The sequence below is a fragment of the Tachyglossus aculeatus genome, chromosome 15 (assembly GCF_015852505.1).
Source record: "Tachyglossus aculeatus isolate mTacAcu1 chromosome 15, mTacAcu1.pri, whole genome shotgun sequence".
Taxonomy (NCBI): domain Eukaryota; kingdom Metazoa; phylum Chordata; class Mammalia; order Monotremata; family Tachyglossidae; genus Tachyglossus; species Tachyglossus aculeatus.
In genome coordinates this window covers 23765650-23784327 of record NC_052080.1, presented here as the reverse complement: position 1 = coordinate 23784327, position 18678 = coordinate 23765650, and the positions used below count along the sequence as shown (strand labels likewise).

General features: G+C 47.6%; 1 protein-coding gene across 3 annotated transcripts in view; it reads left to right on the top strand.

Annotated features, from left to right (window-relative positions):
- Positions 1-18678, top strand: part of PITPNC1 (phosphatidylinositol transfer protein cytoplasmic 1) — a 175277-nt gene that overhangs the window by 87761 nt on the left and 68838 nt on the right. For all 3 annotated transcript variants that reach the window (XM_038757509.1, XM_038757508.1, XM_038757510.1), the window contains exons 3-4: positions 7640-7728; positions 9151-9158. In XM_038757509.1, the coding sequence (XP_038613437.1) occupies positions 7640-7728; positions 9151-9158 (97 nt within the window). The remainder of the gene's footprint in view (positions 1-7639; positions 7729-9150; positions 9159-18678) is intronic.

Here is an 18678-nt window from a genome sequence, read left to right as displayed (position 1 = left end):
GACCACTCCCCCCACACACAGTGCCAGGCAGGGGGGCAGACCTGCTGAAAACAGGACTGTCTGGCTACTGTAGGAGCAAACACTAGTTCTGTACATAGTTGACCTCCTGCATCAAGGCATCCCAGTAGAGAGGCAGTGACAGAAACGACCTCTGGGATCTGAGCTTCCTTATTTTCCCCAAGGCAGGGTCTTCTCTTTCGCTAGAAGAAAACATCTTTGAGGTCCAGTCACAGCACTGACTTAAAGGACAGTTTATTGAAACCACTCTATATGACCCTTGAAATATGCTCTTGAATCTCTTCCCCAATTTCCATGACTCCTGCTATAACTGAGTATTGCTGCTTTTCTTCTCCGTGTTCACCAGAGTCCATTCCCTTGTACTGACTTTTTTTGCATTCAAAGTCCATAACCAAGACTGAAGCATTTTTCTTTTGACACCACTTCCTGCTCCTGTGGGTTCCAACCTGAGAGATTTGATCTTTGATGTGAGGTTTCAGTCTCGCCAAGCAGACCGAGATAGCTCACCTCCAAACCATGTTCCTGCCTAGGTACAAATGTAATACCCTTGTGGGCAGTCCACACTCTTGTCAGATTTCAGAGCCGCCTCTGAAGTAGAAGCTGGGAAATGGCAGCTGCCTCCTCTGGGGACTTGAACCACTGTTGGGGGTCCAAGCTTCTCTGCCTGAGGGTCTGAAGGCTTGGGAGTCGTGGGGAGAACATCAGTAGATGGTTCAGGGAGCAGTGGAAGGCCTGGCCAGATGAATTTAAAATGCCACCGGCTCAACCTGATCTTGAAGCCCCAATTCTTCTCCTATTTAGAGGCAGAAAAATAGCCCTGCAGAAAAATCAATCCCCTTGTGATGGCGGCAAGGTTGTGGTGTCTATATGTTTTCCTTGGAGAATCCACTAAATATAGGCAGTTCCATTCCCCAAACAAAATTCCAGTTGGTGGAGCCCTATACTTTGGCTCGTGGACATCCTCTTCCACTTTCCTTCCCCAGTAAGTTTCTACTCCTGTCCCTAAATCCTTCCTCGGTCTTTACCCTAGCCCAGGAAGACTGTAGGGGATTGTTCTGTACAGGGAGAAGAAATCCGTTCTTGGGATCCAGGGCCCCTCATTGTCTCTCAGTGGCTGGACTTCCATTTAGAGAAGTTGAGGCCGATTCTGCCCGGTGTCCTCCATCCATCCTGCCTACATTGCCTGGGAATTCCTGAATCATGCTGAAATGCAAATTAGAACAGTGTGACTGTTCTATGAATAGCTTGGATTCCCATGGTTTGAGCCTTTCAGCCAGCTCATCTCTGCCATGGACACTGAACTGGGAGCTGAGCTGGGGACTGGGCGGGGGGCCATTCTGAAGGGGCGAGAGGAGGTCTTGCCTTGTGGATTTCAGCATCTTGGAATGTCGGTGTTGGGGAGAAATTGGAGCAGAGGTATAGGGGAGAAAGTGGAGCAGAGTTGTAGGGCTGGTCCTGGGAGCAAAGGAGGGTTGAGATGCAGGATCTGAGCCTCGAGAAAGTGTACTTCCTTGCAGTCAACTCAACTCACCTTTCTTTCCTCTGGGCTATTGTGGAAAAGGCTCCCTCCTCTTCCTGCTCCTCCTGCCTTCTCCATCCCCCCACCCCACCCCAATACACACAATTCCTGAGCTTCTGAGTTTCTGCGGTCTGTTTGTAGCTAGGGCTATGCCTGGCACAAGAAGCCCAGCAGTGGCACCTCTGGATAAGGTGACAGCTTGAGGCTCCTGCAGGGGAGGGAATGCTCAGCAGTCCTTGCCTCCCCCATAGCTTGGTTAGCCAGTAGTCCAGCACATGTTGCACTGGATGCTTCTTAGTATGATATTTTTATCTTAATCCCCCCAGCCTCTCCCTCCACCCTTCACATTTCAGGTTTGGCTACCGCGTCCCACATTTAAACAGTAGTGGCCGTGTTCACAGGGACCCAGGAGGGAGCGCAGTGGCTCTGAGCATCAGGAGGGTACCAGGAGTCCCCCAAACTATAGATTCTGTGTACTTTGTAAAAAACCTTCACCTGTGTCATTTTGACACAGTTACTGTACATTTAGGTATTTTCCTGGTGCCTTTACTTGGCTTCCTCTGAGGTGGCCAAAATCCCAGGAGCGCCACCCTAAGAACAGAGCCGGGGGCTGGCCAGGTGTGGGAGCAGTGATCCCGGGGTGTGGGTGAAAGCAGTATCTCCCCTTTTTCTCCATCGCTAGCCCATTCTCGCCCCCTCCCCTATTTCCATCTGCCAATTTGCCCAAGGGAGGGGGTCGTTGAAAATCCTGGGGCTATTTTTAGACTTGTTTTTCAGCCTTGAAGAGAACATGCTCTTCACCGCCACGACTGCAGGATTAATTAGCCTGAGCTGGCAGGTACCCATCAGGGAAAGATGCCAGCTACTCAGTGTGGTGCTGCTGATGTGGGCCTGGGCACTCGGGGGGAGAGAGAGCACCATTTTTCCTGCCAGAGTGCCAAGCCCTCCCTTTGCCATGCCACCGGCACGGTCTACAGGGGAGCTCAGCTTGCTCGCCCCTGGGGCTGGGTGAATCAGAGCTCCTTCCCTGGGCCCTGCACTTTAGTCGACCCATCCCTCTCCCGGAGTTTAAGACCCCTAGATCCACTCTTGAAACTTCTCTCCTGCCTCAGCCCAGATTCCCTGGCTGGGAGCTTATTTGCTCGGGGACAGTCCAGGGAAGGAGAAACTGCTCCTCTTCCCTCTTCCATTCCTCCACTCCCCGCCTCCATTTCACACCAGACTGCAGGACTTGGGAAGGCAAATGATCAACAGGTTGAACCCCTTTTCTGGTCCAGTGGAGATGGCCATTTAGTGCAATCCCCTTATTTTCCCGACTCCCCGGGTGGCCCAGCGGATATGAGTTTTGCTAACCTCCCTGGTTTCTAGCCGGCCGTAGTGGCTTTCACAGGAGCTGCGAGGACAGGCAACCGTTTACTAACATGAGTAAAGAACGGCAGCTGCAAAAGTCGTTTTAAATTAAAGACCTCATAAATCACTGCCCACTGAGTTTAAAAGAACAATTGATTATTATCAAATAATTGTGGAATTCCAGACATTTGGCACAAAGGGGAAATGAGAGGTCAGAATATTGTTTTTGGACTAATGGGAAAAAAAAAGAGATGAAAGGCGCAGTCGGCCTCATTCATGTCATCTCCAACGAGTCCCATTAGTGGGACTATAATCTTAATGAACCAAGTGACAGGTGACCGAGGGACAGTTTAGGAGAGGCGCTGGACTATTGATTTTTTGCTTTCATACTGGTAACTTTGGGAAAGTGCTATTGGTTAAGTGGTACTATGTGCCAAGCACTGTATTAAGCGCTGGGGTAGATAGAAGACCATTGGATCCCACATGGGGCTCACATTCTGAATAGGAGGGTGCACAGGTATTGAATCCCCATTTTGCGGATGAGAGCACTGAGGCACAGAGAAGTCAAGCAACTTGCCCAAGGTCACGCAGCAGGCAAGTGGCAGAGCCAGGATTAGAATCCAGGCCTTCTGACTCTCGGGCCCATGCTCTTCCCACTGGGCCAAAATGGGGCCAGACATCAAGGCTCGTCCGCCGACCCACCCTAGACTCCGGCGGCCTGGGCCAAACCCTTGGGTCAGAAGCAGAACGCCCACCCCCCTTCTTTTTTCACAGTTTTCTCTTCCATTGAGGAAAGACTCCAAACTGCCTCTAAATTTGGGAAGTCCAGGGAGAGGGGACTTTCTCTGAGGGCTTTTTCTCTAGCTGTAGGAATGGTTGGAAGGGGCCTGTGGGGACTTAAAGCCTAGAGGCGTAATGGATTCTAGCCTCTGACTCTCTCTGAGATGAATCTTGAATGGGTGATGGTGGGATGTATCCAGTGAAGTGGATTGAGCCCCCACGGAAGGCTTAATGGAGAGGGAAACAGAAAACGGACTGGTAAGCTTAAGCGTTAGCATTACTTCATTTGCTGCTGTGCTCCTGTCCAGGCTGTGTTTTGGCACAAGACTGTGTAGGGGAGATCCAGAGACAGAACATTAGTACTGCGCATGTCTTGGCAAGGAGCATATCATGACTGGAAGAGCCCTTATTCCCTCCCACTTCATCATGAACAAGGCGTACGGCTTGATGGTGGTGAAGAAGGAGCGGAGAATCGAAGGAGATTCTGGTTGGGGAAGGGGATCCATTGGAAGGTTTGAAAAGCTCTTGAAATGGTTCACCAGCAGTCAAATTCTTAGAGCCTAGATTCTTAGTCCTTTCCCAACATCAACAGAACATGGACAAGTTAAGTCAGATGTAGAGCTTTAGTATGAGTCTGATAGGACAAGTGGATTATAGTAGCAGTTTGTGTACCCTAACTGAAGCTAAGTCCCATTGAATGGTGACCATAAGCAGATAAGGAAACCAAGTGCCAACAGTGAACCGATCTGTTTGCCCCCCTCACCATCCCAGGAAAACGCTACTTGCTTAGGAGTGGAGCTGTGTTGGAAGGTGACGATTCTCATGAGAATGCAGAACTCTTGCGGGTTTCCAGGCTAGATTCCGGTCATTGATAGGACTCTAGATTTGAATTGTTCCTGAGATTCTAGTTTCCACTCACTCCCAGGATTCTAGACTCAGGCCTTGGCTGGGTTCTAGATTCCAGTCACCGCTGGAATTCTAGATTCTAGTCGCAGCCAAGATTAAAGTTTCCTGTGGCTGAAAACATTGGGGATGTGGCGCTTCAGTGAGAGGAGCCCCAGTGTTCTACCTGGCCCACCAGGTGAGTATCACAATGGACAGGTGCAGTCGGGACCCAGTCCCAGTTTGCTTCTGGTGGGACAGGCTCCCCAATGCCAACTCCACCTCATTTCCCCATCCCCCAGGCCCAGCCCCTTGTTGCACTGCAGCCTCAGTGCCTGCTGAGGTAATTCATTGGCCCAGACCATAAACCCTTTGCCAGAAGTGGTGTGAGCATGCGGCAAATGAGCAGTTACCACTGAGATGGTTTTATTAGCGTTAGAAATTCTGCATTAGAGCTTGCGAGAGGAATTGTTATGTGAACTATTAAACTGCCTCAACTCACTTGCCTCTGACATCCCGCTTTAGAGTAATTGCATTCATCTTGATACTTCCTCCCATCGAGGAAGAAAGGCTCTGATTTCCCAGTTTGTTAATCCTCCTAAGAACCCAGAGTTCCCATCTCATCCAGAGTGCGATCAGAAATGCAGGTTTGTCTGTACTAAGCAAGGCACTAGAGCTGCGGACAGCAGGACCAGAAGCAGTGAGTTTATGGGAAGCGGAGAGCTTCTGGGGATAGCTGAAGTGGACGGATGGCATGAGTTATGCCTTCTTGGCTCCAACCCAGAGCTGGGAGGGGCTTTCAACCCCGCCGTAGACTCGGCTTAAAATTCAGAACTGCTTCCCGGCAGCGTGTGGCCTTCAAAAGCTACAAGCCTGCGTCATCTGCCTGGATTTGATGTATTAGACATCAGACCCAGAGGCAAGCAGCTGTGGGCACCAGAACCAGAATGCAGCAAAGTGGCGGGAGCAAAAAAGAAAATGTCAAAAGACGCCGCCCCCTCCCCTCACCGCCTGATGTGACACAGAGGTGGGGAAAGTGCAAGGGCTGAATGTGAATTTCTGCAGGACTTTTTAGGGGTTCCACTATCCAGGAGGGTTTGAGGGAAAATTCAACAGTTCATCTGAAAAGGAAGGAGAGTGGGAGAAAGGAAGCTGCATTAATGCTTGATTTTCTAAAAAGTTTTAGTTAGTGATGAGGTCCTCTGTACACAACCTTGTTCAGGATGTATCTGTCATTTCCTGATTTGGCTAAGGTCATCGCCGTAATACAGACGGATGAAGGTGGAGCTCTTGACTCGCTGGGGGATTGGAGGCCGGGGGAGAGAGAGAGAACATGAATAAATACACTTAGGAACGGGGACATTTTGGACTGGAGGCACTTGAGGAAAGAGTTTTGAGGAACCTGGAAAGTTTTTGAGTTTTGTCCAAGAAAACTGAATATTTCCTCCTACTGAGATAGCATTTCCATTGTCATTGCTAGAGCACTGTCATTTCTGTAGGCCCAGGGCTTCTGAAGGGCCAGGCCCCCAGATCCAGTCTCTCTGTCTCTGCCTCTTGTCCTTCTTGGTGCAGAGAGAAGGGTGGGATGGGGGCAAGGGGAGGGTGGACCCCATTGTCCCACCCTTTACTAACAACCTGCAGAACACTGAGCAATGCTGCAATGTGGCAGAGAACGTGTCTACCAACTCAGTTATATTGTACTCTCCCAAGCACTTAGTATGGTGCTCTGCACAGGCTAACCGCTCAATAAATACTATTGATTGATTAATCTAGGTACTGCCCCCAGCAGTGCAAAAATGCTGGCAGGGTGTACTCCACCCTATAAAAACTGCCTCTTTCCCCAGACCCAGAGAAGTCAAACACCAAGTTCGTCTGTGCTCATCCGAATCCTTCCCTGATCCCAGCATCTGGGGACCAGGCGATTTCTGTCCCAGGGACTCTGTCCAGTTTCCCTGATGTTGGGGCATTTTTCTCCATGTTCTAGCCAATGTACAAAGAAGCTAGGACTAGAAAATCTCTCTTTGCCATCTTTCCCTATGTGGAGCGTAGCCTCTTCCCTCCCAAGTTGCCGGTGTGGTTCTGTCCTCCACGCCCAATTGGTTTCGAGGAATGCTTTCTACATTTGGCCAGCCGAACCCAATACTCCAAGGAAAGTTGTAGTTTGGACAACAGCTGCTTTCCCTTCCTCCCTCCTTACCCTCCGTTGTTCGTCAGTCGAGCATCCAATCAGTAAGACCATGAGCCCCATGTGGGTTAGGGACTGTGTCCAACCTGATGAACTTCTGTCTATCCCAGTGCTTAGAACAGTGCTTGACACATAGTAAGCTCTTAACAAATACCATAGTCATTTACTGAGTGCTTACCGAGAAGTCCTGGATTAGTAATAGTGTGATATTTGTTCTGCACTTACTATGTGTCCAGCATCGTACTGAATACTCGAGTTGATACAAGATAATCAGGTTCCACATAGGACTCACAGTCTGTATAGGGGGAGAACAGGTAGTGAATCCCCATTTTTCAGATGAGGGAACTGAGGCACAAAGAATTGAAGAGGCAAGTAGCAGAGCCATGTCCTCTGACTCACAGGCCAGTGGTCTTTCCACTCTGCCACACTGCTTCCCCGAACACTTGGGCGCGTACATCAGAAGCAAGACACACATTCTTGTTCCTCAAAGAGCTTGTAGTCCAATGGAGGAGACAGGCAGACGGAAAGCACGGCTTACTGATTAGACCTGACCCACTCCATGGTCTGAAGCCCCTGCCCTAACCTGGGACTAAAGGGCAAGGCAGGGCCGGGCTACAACCACACCAGCCTCCTTTGGGGCTGGGTGAGGGCTGGGTGGAAAAAGTTCTAACCTCAAACATTCACCAGGTGGTGTCCACAGAACTCCCTTTCCGCAGCCCCATCGAGTACACGCAACCCTGCAGAGGAAATGGTTTCTGATTGCATCGAAATGCACAGACCACAGCTAGCGTGAGGGGAAAATGTGTCAGTCTGGTCCCTGGGCGATGTGGAGGTGTGGGCCGCACGAACAATAGGTGAGGCTCAGAGACCGACCCCCATTAGAACTCTCTGTTCTTTATTTTCAGCAAATTACCTAGCTGGGCAAGAGCTGTTGTCCCGAAAATATTTTATGTCACGGAGAAGGCCTGGAACTACTATCCATATACGATCACAGGTGAGTCCGTGGGCACTAGTCACAGCCAATTCATCGCAATTCAGGGTTGATTGTCAAGCTTAGGCATCATCCTTTGCCCTTGGCTTTTCTCCTGTCTCCTTCTAGTGTCCCATCTGTTGGCTGGTTCAGAGCTCATTTGTCCTGGCGCCAGCATTTGGGAAGGGGAAGTCAAGGGAGGTGCTCTCTGTCGGAAGTTCTGGCAGACATTTGGTCATCAAGGAGGTTGAAGCTCTTGGCTAAAAAAGAAACATTTGAACTTTGTGTGGATTTGATTTATCCAGGCTCTACCTGGTCTGCTTACCACAATAATCATGAGTCGGTTAGTCTGATTTTGACCAGATCATTCAATCTCAAGTCACCGTCCTGCACTAATTCCTTCTGCTAATTGGGTCCCATCCCTAAGGAGAATTAAATGTCCAGTAATAATAATAATAATAATGTTGGTATTTGTTTAGCGCTTACTATGTTCCAAGCACTGTTCTAAGCGCTGGGGTAGATACAAGGTAATCAGATGGTCCCACGTGGGGCTCACAGTCTTCATCCCCATTTTACAGATGAGGTAACTGAGGCCCAGATAAGTTAAGTGACTTGCCCAAGGTCACACAGCTGGCAGGCGGCGGAGGCGGGACTAGAACCCACAACCTCTGACTCCCAAGCCCGTGCTCTTTCCACCATGTCATGCTGCTTCTCAGCTCAGTACCTGGAGTACTATCAACAGCGGAAAAACCCTCATCTGGTGATTAGAGGTCACTTTTCAATATAAAAATTGAACCGGAAAAACTCCCTTCTGAGATGAAATAATACCCAGGACTTGTAGAGCCCCTTCATATTACTTATCCTATTTTGTCCTCCCAACCACCCTGTGAGATAGGGAGAGGGAGGCATCATTGCTCCCATTTTACAGATGAGGAAACTGAGGCCCAGAGAGGCTAAGTGATTTGCAGAAGGCCCCAGGGCATGTCAGTTTCAGAGCTGGGGTTAGAACCCCGTAACTTTGACTCCCCAGGCCGTGCTCTTCCCACTCGGTCACGTTTGATCTTCTCCACATCACTTCAGACTACTTGGCAATAAGGGCACATTTTTCATTCCGCTCGTCAAATGGCAGTCCTTTTTTCCCCTCCGATACAAAATTCCCTAGAATAATTAGCATGCTAATCTCATTGCCATTCTGGACCCCAGTGTCCAGAGACTTCATTGTGTATTTCTCAGGTGCAAGGGCTACAAGCACAGGCCTGTTAATATTCTGAGTTTTTATATTATTTCCTAGGTGGGAAAAATGCATTGCTATATTTAGCCATTACAGTGCTATTGTAAGTATCTGTGACATAGTTCTGTGTTTAGTGAAAATGTGGCCTGTATGATCATGCTGTCTTTCTCTCTTTTCTTCCCCCTCCTCGTCTTCAAATGACACATCGGGGCCAGAATACACAGTAAGTTTTCATTTAATCATTTTCAGAGTCACTCAGATCAGAAGAGTAATCATAGCGTCTTATATGTCTTCACCATGAAAACACGAAATCTAATTTTGAAATGGTGGGTTAGTACATATCATGGAATAACTTGATTCTTCTCCTTTATTGGGGCTAATTTCAAGAGTGTTTTAGTGTCATTTAAAACCACTTTTAACTTTTAATTTTGAAAGAATTTGCCTGTTTTCCCATCTGCAATAGACGAGTAGCTTCGTCATTGGAAATTGTGATTTTTAAAGGAATGGTTTTGATTGGAAGATGGGAAATAATAAAAATAATGTTTTTTAAGCTATGAGCCAAGCAGCGCACTAAGAGCTTGGGTTGATACAAGGTGATCAAGTCAGACACAGTTTCTGTTCCTTGTGGGACTCACAGCCTAAAGGGGAGGGAAAACATGTATTTCATCCTCCATTTTACAGATTACGAAACTGAGGCCTAGAGAAATTAAGTGATTTGCCCAAGGTCATACAGCAGGAAAGTGGAGAAGCTGGGATTAGAACCCAGTTCTCTTGACTCCGAGGCCCCTGTTCTTTCCACTAGATACTGCTTCCCATAGGATAATAGGGCAATGCTATGTGGCATAATGCTTAAAAACATTCGGTCTGCTAAAATGTGAAGTGGGAGAAAAAGTATCACATGTTTAAATTCCCCAGACCTTTTTCCCAGGTGATCTCCGTGTCATAGGACAAATAATTTAGACTGCTCCTAGTCTTCCACACTCCACCTCTAAATTGGGGATAGGCGTTCTGTATTTTTCTAGTGTTGGGATTTGCATAGTAATAGGAGTATGAATGGTATTTATTGAGCACCCACTGGACATAATGCAGTATATTAAGCACTTGGGAAAATGAAACATATGTAGGGGACATTTTTTCTGCCCACAAGGGCCTTTCTACACACCTAATAAAGGACAATTGACATTCTGCACCATATTTCCTTATGGGTCATTTACTCCTGGGCCATGTGAGCAAAACTTAGAAAAGGGAAATGAGACCGAGCTAGGGAATGGAAACAGCTTTCTCTGAACTAGATTAGCCTGGGAGAAGAGCAAGTCAGAGTAACTTCCTGAAGGAGGGATTCCTTTCATAAGGAAAGAAGCAGCTGAGTGAAGATCAGAAAGAGAAGGATGGCCGAGCTCAGGGCAGGGTGGGCAAGGCCAAACTTCTCTCTACCGTGAGTGTTGCTGCTCTTGAATACACATTCTCTGCTCTGGCCTTGGGCTGGGAGTTGCCAGTTTCAGGGATGCAAGCTCTGAGAGGGAAAGTGGAACAGAAACTGGTGGTGCCAAAGAGCTCTGCAATGCAGCCCTCGGTCCAAGCTTTGGCATAGAGGATGCTAATTGTTGGGGTAATGAAATCTGAAGTTACTGGCAGCTAATACTGTCCCTGGGTTCTTCAGTCACAGCTAGTAAATCCAAAAAGAGAGAAGAGTGTCAGAGGGCACCCAGGCCAACTGAACAGGTGCTTATGGAGAAATTCAGTCAGTTTTGGGTAGAGGATGATGGAGATATAGTTCTTTCTCAGGAAGGCAGTGGGAAAGGAGAAAATGCTTTCGAATCCTCAGTGAGAAAAGTTTGAGTACAGAACTGGGTTCCATCAGGGCAGGCATCAGACAATGAGAGACGGCCGACAGGGTGCGGTTCAAGGGAGACCTCCCCCTCCCAGTGGGTTCTGAGAGAGGCAGCAAACTCTTTCTAAAGTGTGGAATGTCACCAAAGAAGAAGCCAGGGGAGAGTGTTTTAATCCACTCGCCCATCCACCTCATCCTGGGAAGCTGATTTTCATCCTAGAGCCCCAAAAGTCAAGCCTTGAGTATTTCCAGGATTCAGCTGGGTGGTCCTAAGAGGTAGCAGGCTGCCTTGCAACCTAAAAGACAAGGAAGAGCATCCTCCCCTTTGTCATTCTCTTCTCCTGAGACAGAAAGCAGAACAGCGACCCAGGAAATGGTATTTTCCCATCCCCTTCTCCCACCACCACCAGGAGGAGGAAAAAAAGCCCTTTTAATAAGATCCCTCAGGAGAGGCAGTTATGTGAAAGATGTTACCATGAAATGCCAAAGGAGGATTCAGTACTGTGTAAGTGTTAGGAGACAGACTCAGAGGGACCAGCTGGACTTCTGGGAAGTGCGGAGACTGAGGTGGGCCGATCCATGTTATTCAACAGTCAAGACCCCAAGTGCCAAAGCAGCCATGGGACCAAGTGCCGAGGCCCAGTGAGACGTGTTTTTATGGTATTTGTTAAGCACTTAGTACGTGCCAGACACTGTGCTGGGGTAGATACCAGTTTGTCAGGTTAGACACAGTCCATGTCCTACTTGGAGCTCACAGTCGTTCATTCAGTAGTATTTATTGAGCGCTTACTGTGTGCAGAGCACTGTACTAAGCGCTTGGGAGGTACAAATCAGCATCATATAGCGACGGTCCCTACCCAACAGTGGGCTCACGGTCTTAATCCCCATTTTACAGATGAGGTAACTGAGGTACAGAGAAGTGAAGTGACATGCCCAGAGACCTACAGCAGAAAAGTGGCAGAGTCAGGATTAGAACCCAGGTCCTTCTGGCTCCCAGGTCTGAGCTGCCATGCTGCTTCTTAGAATCGGCAGACCTGTGATAAATTCCTACAAAAGCAATGTCAGTGTTGTTCTGTTGAGGGATTGACCTCCCAATTGACCATGAGGTGAAGTGATGCGGCTTGGGATTTGCCTGTTGTGCACTCAACCAACGAAAAATCAGCTAATCCACTCATCTGCAATTGAGAAAAATGATGATTGATTGCCTGGTGGTGATGGAGTCTCCTCCCATCAAAAACAATGTTATACAAGCCTCGGCCTGAAGTTACAGGACCAAATACCTGTGCAAAGGGATTGATTAGAGGGTTGGGCAGCCCCACTCCCTTTCTCTTGTTTCTGCCAGTGACGGTTCTGGTGGGTTATGGAGTGTGGCAGGGGAATAGGTCAGGAGGGGTATAACGTTGGGAAATGCATACGAAGGTTTTGGATGGGTGAAACCCATTTTCAGTTGAAGTTACCCCAGCATGGTGCTGATGCTGTGCCCTAGTGTTGTGATGTGGCAGGCGGTTTGCCTCGGTAGCCACGGCACCCAGGCTGGTCAGCTATTTTTCAGGATTCCTCCCAGGCCTGTCATCATCATCATCATCATCAATCGTATTTATTGAGCACTTACTGTGTGCAGAGCACTGTACTAAGTGCTTGGGAAGTACAAGTTGGTAACATATAGAGACAGTCCCTACCCAGCAGTGGGCTCACAGTCTAAAATGGGGAGACAGAGAACAAAACCAAACATACTAACAAAATAAAATAAATAGAATAGATATGTACAAGTAAAATAAATAAATAAATAAATAGAGTAATAAATATGTACAAACATATATACATATATACAGGTGCTGTGGGGAAGGGAAGGAGGTAAGACGGGGAGAATGGAGAGGGAGACGAGGCGGAGAGGAAGGAAGGGGCTCAGTCTGGGAAGGCCTCCTGGAGGAGGTGAGCTCTCAGTAGGGCCTTGAAGGGAGGAAGAGAGCTAGCTTGGCGGATGGGCAGAGGGAGGGCATTCCAGGCCAGGGGGATGACGTGGGCTCGGAGTCGATGGCGGGACAGGTGAGAACGAGGTACAGTGAGGAGATTAGCAGCAGAGGAGCGGAGGGTGCGGGGTGGGCTGTAGAAGGAGAGAAGGGAGGTGAGGTAGGAGGGGGCGAGGTGATGGACAGCCTTGAAGCCCAGGGTGAGGAGTTTCTGCCTGATGCGCAGATTGATTGGTAGCCACTGTCCACCTCACCGAATGCCCTCAGTGGTCCTTCGGTCAGAACCCCTCACCCTGGTGGCACAGACCCAGCAGGCATCCTGCTACTGGCAGAATTGTATGCTTCTTGTGGGCAGGGATCATGTCTACCACCTCTGTATCGTTCTTTCCCAAGCACTTAGTATAGTGCTCTGCACCACAGTAAATGCTCAATAAATACCGCTGATTGCGGAACCAGAGTGAGAACCCCGACCTGATGCAGAGCTATGGGCTATCATTTGCCTCATCGTCTCCTCAATCTCCCAGCGATTTGCCTTGATGAGCTGGGGTGGGGTGGTCCTTTGCAGTGGCCCAAGCTAGCCATACCCAGCCATTCAGATTCTCTGGTCTTTGTGTTTGCTCCAGCTTTTCACAACCTTTCCTTGTGTACTTTAAAGATAATTTGACCGGCCAGTTTTGAATCAGGAGAGCAGAGCAAAATGCTCTTTAACATAAAAATAGTTAGAGATATTTACCCAAATAACTCAGAGTAGTACTTCAAGCTGAGCTTGGAGTGAGTTCCCGGCGAGAAATGTTTACTTAAAGTAAAACTGCTAGGAGTGTTATGACATCGAATCCGTGATTACCTATTGCTGTTCAGGACATTTTGGTTAGCGTGGTTGATTCATTAGTTTTGTGGACTCCTACTCAAATCAAGTGGGTTTGATTGCCGTGCCCCAGCCGACAGGTGGAGAGGATGGGGGAATATCCTTTCTTTCCTAAAATAAAGACACTTGATGGGAACAGAGTTGCCAGTATTCTCAGGGAGCAAATTCAAGTTTTGAAAAGGAAATCAATGGAACATTTTTGCCCTTGATTATCCCGCTTTTTGCTTGTCCTCCTAGTTGAAGATTCAATGGAAAGTGTCAGAAATAGTATAAGGCCCCTATTATTTAATATGCTCCAGTGATGTTTAAAGTGACACCATAAATATTGATCTAGGGTATCTTTCTTTGGAGCCTGTTTACTTTTAATATAATTCATTTTTGTTTTTGTCATCATCTTCAATAAATAGTATTATTGAGTGCCTCTTAGGTGCAGAGCTGGAGGGAGTTATGTCCCATTTAGTCCAGAGGGAGGGCCTTGGAATTAACAATAAGAGGAGAGATTTATCGCTGAGATTCCTTTCTGTTGGAGATTGTGCTCCTGTCTCTTTAAAGGAGCTTCAAGGCTTTTTGTAGATCACGACTAGAATTCACCAGGGTTCTTAACTTCTTCCTCTCTGCGACGGACTCAGGCATACTGCCGAGGCCCCATTCCCTGTTCGTCTGCTTGGCTTGAACAGACTATCCCCAGCGCACCTTCCCCCATTCAGAAAGCCCGGCCTTCCATTCATTCACACAGACTGCTCTCTCGCCCGCCTGTCCTTGCTTTCCCGACAAGCTGCCATCATCCAGCATGTCAGAGAGCCAGACGACTCTCTACCAGTGAATGGCATAATGAATGAACAGAGCATTTGTGTCAAGTTCGGGGGCGGGGTGAGAGGCAGTTCTGTAGTTGATGTTCACCGCCTCCGGAGAGTCTGTATAACACAAACAGCTGTTTTGCAGCCCAAGTTCAGAATTCTCCCTCCCTCACATTCCTCTCTCCCTAGATTGCCCTGTCTCTTTTCTTTTCCACTGTTTTTTTTTTGTGTGTGGCATTTTCTCTGAAGGTCCATCCTCTCTCTCCAGTCTTATGGTCTACCCGTATGTTCTCTTTGTTTCTTGGGGTGCTCCTTGCCCACCTCCCCTCATTATCGTGGGGGACGGGGGGATTTGTTAAGTGCTTTCTGTGTGTCAAGCACTGTTCTTTCCTGCTGAACTATCCCAACCCCGTTTTAAGCCTTTCTCCCCTCTCTGCCTCTAGTTCTCTTCTCCCTCCTCTCCCTGACCCCACTTCTGCCTTGGTCTTTTCACCTTATCCAAACCCCAAACTTTCATTGGTCTGACAAAATCTCTTCTTTTCTCCCCACTTCCATTTTTTTAGGATTTGAGATTTCCAATCATTTGTTCATCCCGTAGTATTTATGACGTGCATATTGGGTGCAGAGTACTGTCCTAAGCTCTGGAGGGGAAACCCGTTAATGAGAATCAGACATGATCTCTGGCCCACAAGGAGTTCAGAAGCTAAGACACAAGAAAAGGGGGAACAATAGAAACACAAAAACAACCTAAAAGACAAGGACAGAGATAAACAGAATACAGGATATCGAACCGTGAATACTCTCTGAATGTTACCGAGGAGAAGAAACGGTGTAACCAAGACTTTCACCTTGTAATGACTAAAACTTGGCGGTGTCATAATCTCGAACCTTTGTGCACATGTGACTCTACGGAGCCAGCTGAGATACTATGGGAGATTCTGTGTTTCCTCGTCTGATGCAGGACCGCACTTCATGTCTCTCACTTGGAAGTTGCACTGATTATTTGATCAATCAATCAATCGTATTTATTGAGCGCTTACTATGTGCAGAGTACTGTACTAAGCGCTTGGGAAGTACAAATTGGCAACACAATTTGAGCCCTCCATCCCACCACCTGGCCAAACCCCCAGGTCAAAATGAACAAAGGCTGATGTCAAATGCCTTTGGTTAAACCAAACTGAGTAACCACAATTCTCTGTTCCACACAGCAGCATCCCCAGTATTTCTGAACTGTCCGAGGCTTTAGTCTCTTATCAGTTAAAGCCTTCAGATCCATGGTGTACTAGAAGAAGCATTTGCTGTGGAAAATGATCCCCAGATGGGAAGATCCCACTGTAAAGCAAAGATCGCAGTGATTGATTTCTCTTGTCCAGCAAGATGTGCTGAGTATAGAGGGTGGCTTTTGCTGAATGCAGACCTTTCAATGAAAAGGTTGAGGCATTTGAAAATGTGATTATTATTGATTATCTCATAGTAAACTTAAAAATACCCTTATGGCCTTGAAGCCCACTAAATATCATAAATGCTTTCCTATCTTTAGCATTTCATCCCGGAATCGGGCCCTAGTTTCAATAAACGTCAGGTCTATAAAAGGTTGTGAAGTTGTCGGTAATGTGGTAGGTGGAAAGTGAAACATCAAGTTTTCAATAAAGGAAGGCAAACAGAAGTGATCATGGGAAATCCTATGGCCATCCACAAATAGTCCCAAACTCTGAGCCCTTCCTTCCAGAGCCAAAGCTTCTCCTAGGTTGAATGTGATGTCAGTTCTGAAAGAGAATCCTCTTTTTTGCAGCAATAGGGTAGCAACCCGTAGACTGCTGGCGTAGTGAATTGCATCAGCAGTGGGCCGCCCGCAGACCGCTTTTGTGGGCAGGATCAGGCTACTACCACCCCGGGCAGGACGAATCAATCAGTAGCATTTATTGAGCACTTAGTACACTGTACTAAGCATTTGGTAGAGGCCCTTCTAAAACCCCACCACTTCCAGGAAGCCCTCCCCAATTAATTCACAGCCGACCTGCCCCCTACCACCATGCCAATGGCTCAGTTGAAAGAGCCAGGGCGTTGGAGTCAGAGGTCATGGGTTCATATCCCATGACCGCCAACTGTCAGCTGTGTGACTTTGGGCAAGTCACTTCACTTCTCTGTGCCTCAGTTCCCTCATCTGGAAAATGGGGATGAAGACTGTGAGCCCCCCGTGGGACCACCGGAAACCTTGTAACCTCCCCAGCGCTTAGAACAGTGCTTTGCACATAGTAAGCACTTAACAAATATCATCATTATTTTGCCAACCCACTCTTAGCACTTATGCGTTTTATTAAATTTTTACCTGGTCAACCAATCAGTAGTATATATTTAGAGAAGCAGTATGGCCTAGTGGAAGAGCTCAGGCTTGGAAAGCAGCGGACCTGGGTTCTAATCCTGGCTATACCTATTGCTTGCTGTGTGACCTTGGGGAAGTCATTTAACTTCTCTATCGTTTGGTTTCCTCAACTGAAAAGTGGAGATTAAATACCTTTTCCCCTCCTACTTTGAGCCTACTTTGAGACTGTGAGCCTCAGGGTGGAGAGGCTGTGTATCCAACCTGATTAACATATATCTACCCTAGTGCTTAGAACAGTGCTTGACACATAGTAAGTGATTACAAATTATAGTAATAATAATACCCACTCTTAGAACTTATGCATTTTATTAACTATTTATGATTTCAAACAGTCAGTAGTATTTATTGAATGCCACCTGAATGCTAAGCACTAGAGAAAGTGGTTGAGGGTGCAGCTGAAGCCAAGCCTATGTTCCCTGCCCTCAGGTAGCCAGAGAAGCAGTGTGGCTCAGTAGAAAGAGCATGGGCTTTGGAGTCAGAGGCCATGGGTTCCAATCCCAGCTCCTCCAACTGTCAGCTGTGTGACTTTGGGCAAGTCACTTCACTTCTCTGTGCCTCAGTTACCCCATCTGTAAAATGGGGATTAAGACTGTGAGCCCCTCATGGGACAACCTGATCACCTTGTAATCTCCCCAGCACTTAGAATAGTGCTTTGCACATAGTAAACACTTAATAAATGCTAGTATTATTATTATTTCAGTCTAATAGGAACTAGCTGGATTGAGGGCACCAGTCAGCCTATGGGGGAATGGCAGGAAGAGATTTGAGGGCCTCCGCCTCCTTACCTCTTACCTCCACCCTTATTGCCAGATCTTGTCATCTCCTCAGTTCTTTCCTGGCTCCCTTATGTCCAGTCTGCAAAGCGGCTCTCAGAACCGTCCATAAATAGAATGTGAAATTTCATATGCGACCGACCCTGTCCCTTTAATGCTTTAGCTTGCTTACATTTAATTTTGCTCTCATAAGTGTTTCTTATTGCCATGGCAACCCTAATCAATCATTGGGCTAAAAATAGCACTTTCATTTTCCAAAAGATGCCTGTGGCAGATTGAAAATTCAGTTCTGTCGTACATTTTACGAACCCTGCTTCATTTCCCGCAACTGAGCCCAGGAGAGTTGGAACCTGAAATTTAGTCACGATTCCTGCCGAGACCCCAGCCTAGATCTTGTCTTTCCCGACATCCTTCTTGTTGGTGCAAACCCCCCCCCACCACTGTCAAAAGTCACCCTGAATGGGGGTAAATCCTCTTACACTAAGCTCCATCTCATCTCTCTGGCCCAGGTTTCAGGTGGCCAGAATTCTGTGAGGACCGCATCTGATCAAGCTACAGAGAGGGATTTACAAAAAGCGTACATTCTCACAGATTTGTGAGGCAAACTAGAAAATAAACTAATGAGAGGGTTGCAGCGGTGCTTCTGGTCTTATTGACCTTAAAACAGAAAATTGCAACTCACCTACTGGGGATCGGGTGGCTACTTGCCCGGCTGCCCGATTGTCCCCTTGAGGTGGCTTCATTTGCGTTTCTGCCTCTGTTTTGGTATTTCTGAAGCACTTTCCGCATGCTAATCCCTGAACTGAGTGCTAGGATAGATGTCATTCATTCAGTCGTATTTATTGAGCGCTTACTGTGTGCAGAGCACTGTACTCAGATCGGATACCGTCCCTGCCCCATCCGAAGCTCATAAGCTCCCTCATAAGGAGGGAGAGCAGGTATCTTACCCCCATTTGACAGGTAACAAAATTGAAGCACAGAGGGTTAAGTGATTTGCCCAAGGTCACACAGCAGACAGAAGGAAAGCCCCCAAAGCTGATACGATGAGAAAAGATAAAGTTTGCCTCATGCCTCCTGTCCCATTCTCAGCCGTCTCCCTTCCCTCCGCATCCCTGGGAAGAAGG